This window comes from Limulus polyphemus, unplaced genomic scaffold (assembly GCF_000517525.1).
Source record: "Limulus polyphemus unplaced genomic scaffold, Limulus_polyphemus-2.1.2 Scaffold14, whole genome shotgun sequence".
Taxonomy (NCBI): domain Eukaryota; kingdom Metazoa; phylum Arthropoda; class Merostomata; order Xiphosura; family Limulidae; genus Limulus; species Limulus polyphemus.
In genome coordinates, this window is record NW_013665624.1 from 1,477,035 (window position 1) to 1,480,670 (window position 3,636).

General features: G+C 31.9%; 1 protein-coding gene across 1 annotated transcript in view; it reads right to left on the reverse strand.

Moving 5' to 3' along the window:
- Window positions 1-3,636, reverse strand: part of LOC106457069 (organic cation transporter 1-like) — a 45,142-nt gene that overhangs the window by 28,756 nt on the left and 12,750 nt on the right. The window contains exon 3 of the mRNA XM_022383230.1: window positions 1,207-1,361. Within this exon, the coding sequence (XP_022238938.1) occupies window positions 1,207-1,361 (155 nt within the window). The remainder of the gene's footprint in view (window positions 1-1,206; window positions 1,362-3,636) is intronic.

Genomic DNA, 3,636 nt, shown 5'->3' on the forward strand with positions numbered 1-3,636 from the left:
AAAACGATCTATTTACCCAAGGAATCTTTATCAGTATTTTTAGTTTCTTAACTATAACGTACATACTCATTAAAACGATCTATTTACCCAAGGAATCTTTATCAGTATTTTTAGTTTCTTAACTATAACGTACATACTCATTAAAACGATCAAGCGATCTTTACTATTTTTATCCTTTTTAATTATGGAAAATATCTTAAGAATTTTTTGTTTTTTCTTTTCATACAACAAAATTAGCACTTTATTGATATGAGATATTAGAGAGTTTATGTTTTGAAAGAATTTATGTTTACAACACCTACAGTTTTGTGTAAAGGTTAATAATGTGATTCTACAAAGATTATAATTTTATTATAGGAATTTCTATACTTAAAATAAACGGAGTAGTGCTTTTTACCTCTGAAAGAATAAAATTATTTTAATGTTATTTGGATATTAGTCTTCAGTAAGTAGAGTGTTTACATGATTTTTAACTTTCAGATTTAACATTTTTAGTAGCAGAGGAAACATAGGCTGATGTACATTGAATTCTGTTTTCAACAAGTAAGTAATATTTTTTTCGTGATATTGGGAAGTCCTAATTTTGGAGTCTAAACTTGAAAACAATAAATTGCTTGTTTCACTATTTTCCATTCTAGATACTCTGTTCATTTCTCAGTTAAAACCAGTTTTGTTTTTTTGTTTTTGAATTTCGCCCAAAACTATACGAGGACTATCGCAGTTAGCCGTCTCTAATTTAGCAGTGATAGACTAAAGAGAAGGCAGCTAGTCAACACCACCCACCGCCAACTCTTAGGCTACTCTCTTACCAACGAAGAATGATATTGATCTTAACATTATAGCTCCCTCACGGCTGAAAGGGCGAACATGTTTTGTGACGGGGATTCGAACCCGCTCCCCTCAGATTGCGAGTTGAACGCCTTGACCACCATGCCATGCGAGGCCTGTTTAAACCACATTTATCGTGTTTTGTCTACTATTGAATGAAGTAGTAATGCATGAAAAGAGAAATCGTAACTAAAATATCAGTACGTTATAACAAAATAACAAAAATGTAAAAATATTTGTTCTTTTATTTCATAAAACGTTAACTGCGAAATGAAACATTCGCCGTTTCAGATTGAAGCACTTTTAATTCTGATGGTGGAAATAATATTGTTAATGTATGTCTAGAAACTTGTCAAAGAATATTTGAAAAATACAAACCTAACAAGGATGACAAAAATCGATTGATTTGGAGTCCAGCACCTAGGAAGATTCGAAGTGCTACAAATGAATAAAAATCCAAAAAAAAGCTGGAGACGAGACATGAGATTCCACAAACAATGCATCCAATCCTGAGACTAAACGTTCTACCATGCCTAAAAACAACGTAAAAAAAACTTTTTTAGTATTCTCTTTTAAATATAACAAAGCGCATAAAATATAAAAAGTTTTCATAAAATTTGGAGAAATTTATGTGCATCCAAGACGGAGATAACTGTGAGTTGGATCTGAATTATTTGAAGCACAATAATGATGAACATATACATGTGTTTCTAAAAGATAACTCATCGCTAAAATTGTTAGAGCTGTTCTTGTACTTCCAACACTTACGACAGTCGTAATAATTGTAATAACCATTGCGACAGTCGATACAACTATAACAGTTGTTAATATCTACGGTAATTGTAGCAACCTTTACGAGAGATATAAGAACCTTTTTCATATACGAAGAAATTCTCTATTATTTGTTATTGATAAAAGGAATACGGATATAAAAGCTAAAAATCAATGGGAAAACGCTAAGTGAGAATTGAAGGTATCGAAAGACAGTTGATTGTAAATGATTAAACCAACATACGTCTTAGCTGTTAAAACTTGAAATATTTCCAGGTTTTGTAAAATCTTAATTTTTATATTGTGTACTTAATCGATTTTTTAAGTTTTCAGCAACGTCAAAGAGACTCTACAATGTCCAAAAATCCAGTTATAAGTTGATTGGCCGCATTAATAGTACCTTAAATAATATTGGATTGAATCTCCTTCGTTACAATGATAACAGCATAACTTCGACTTGACGTTGACTTCAGAAGATTTTTAGAAGGTGTCTTTGTTTAATTTTAGCAAATTCACTGAGCAAAATGATAGGCAAGCGACTTCAAGATATCGATAGAGGATTGGAGTATTAAAAGCGATTTTCAAGTTTATCCAATAGATTCTTAATCGTGTTGATGTCCTGTTAGTGATCTGGCAAAGAGAAATGATTGAAATTTCGGCTGTGCTCTTTGAAATCATTTTGAATAATACAAGTACAGTATATTGTTGCATTGTAGTTTTGAAAAAGATCTTGTCCGTTAGTGTAGAATTGTAGCATTGAGAAGTGAGAATCATGGGCAACAACATTCGGGTAAACTCTGGCTGTTACTGGCTTTTATGCAGGGCCCAGTCCCTACATTACAATATTCCCAATACTTTGTACACTATATCTAGTAATTTATAAATTTGAACAATATTATGATATTGTAGGGGATAACTAAATCCTGATTAAAGCTAAAGAAATTGTCAACTAGGGTGCGGTCTGTAAAAAAACTAGGGGTAAAAAGTCTGTACAATCAATGTTTCACTTGAGCTGTCACTAAAGGTTGGCAGGCAAAAGTTTTCACAATGGCAGACATTATCTTTCTAAACTGGTTTTTACGAGATTGACACCTAACAACCAAAAGTTGCATTATAATCTACAGTTTTATACCAAACTTATTGACAGACATTCATAAAATAGTAGTTCAATAAAATTTTGAATGAGAGTCAACAAACGTGATGACATGGGTAGGGATATATTATATTCAGTAAATAATAGTTGATGATGTGATTAAAACTTAAAAAGCAACAGCTTGAATGTTTTAATGAATTTATTCTAAAGTAATCCAACATTTTACAATTAATACTTCTGAGGTTATTGAATATAGTTAAAGGTAATCATTACTTTAAAATATCACCCATTCTAAATATGTAGTAATGTGTAATAAGTATTTATAGATGTTACGGATAAGAGTGGTAAAGTGGTCATGTAAATAAAGTAATGGATGGACATTTTTTTATTTCCTGTAAAAAACATAAATCGATATCTAGGATTCTTTTTAATATTTACTTTTAAATTTAGAAATTAACTAATGTATCATACTAAGGTGTCACGTGGTAAGTTGAATGCAGCATTGGTTCAAATTAAATTGTTACGTATCTGCTTGTTTGTTAATTTCCGGTACAAATTCTTTCCAAAGAACTACGGCGATACAAGTCCCTTATTGATTAAAACTAGTTTATTCTTTCTCGATACAACTTTGTGATACACAGAATTTTCATAGTCACTACGTTTGCAATCTCGATAACAAAACACACACTTTACATTACCGTCACTACCGTTCGCTTGACTCAATTATCTCTATCTTCAATCTATTTGCATATCTATCTCTACAATCAATCATCCCACAGGCTTTATCTGCCAGGCTTATATACTAAAAAAAGAAGGGCGTCTTGCAAACACTGGGACATTCGCGGCATTATCCTTCTAGAAACTCCAGCGCGCATGCTCCCAGCGTCGCGTGACTTCCGCTGTCGTAACAAAATGTTTGTGATGTCTAGATACAAAATGATATG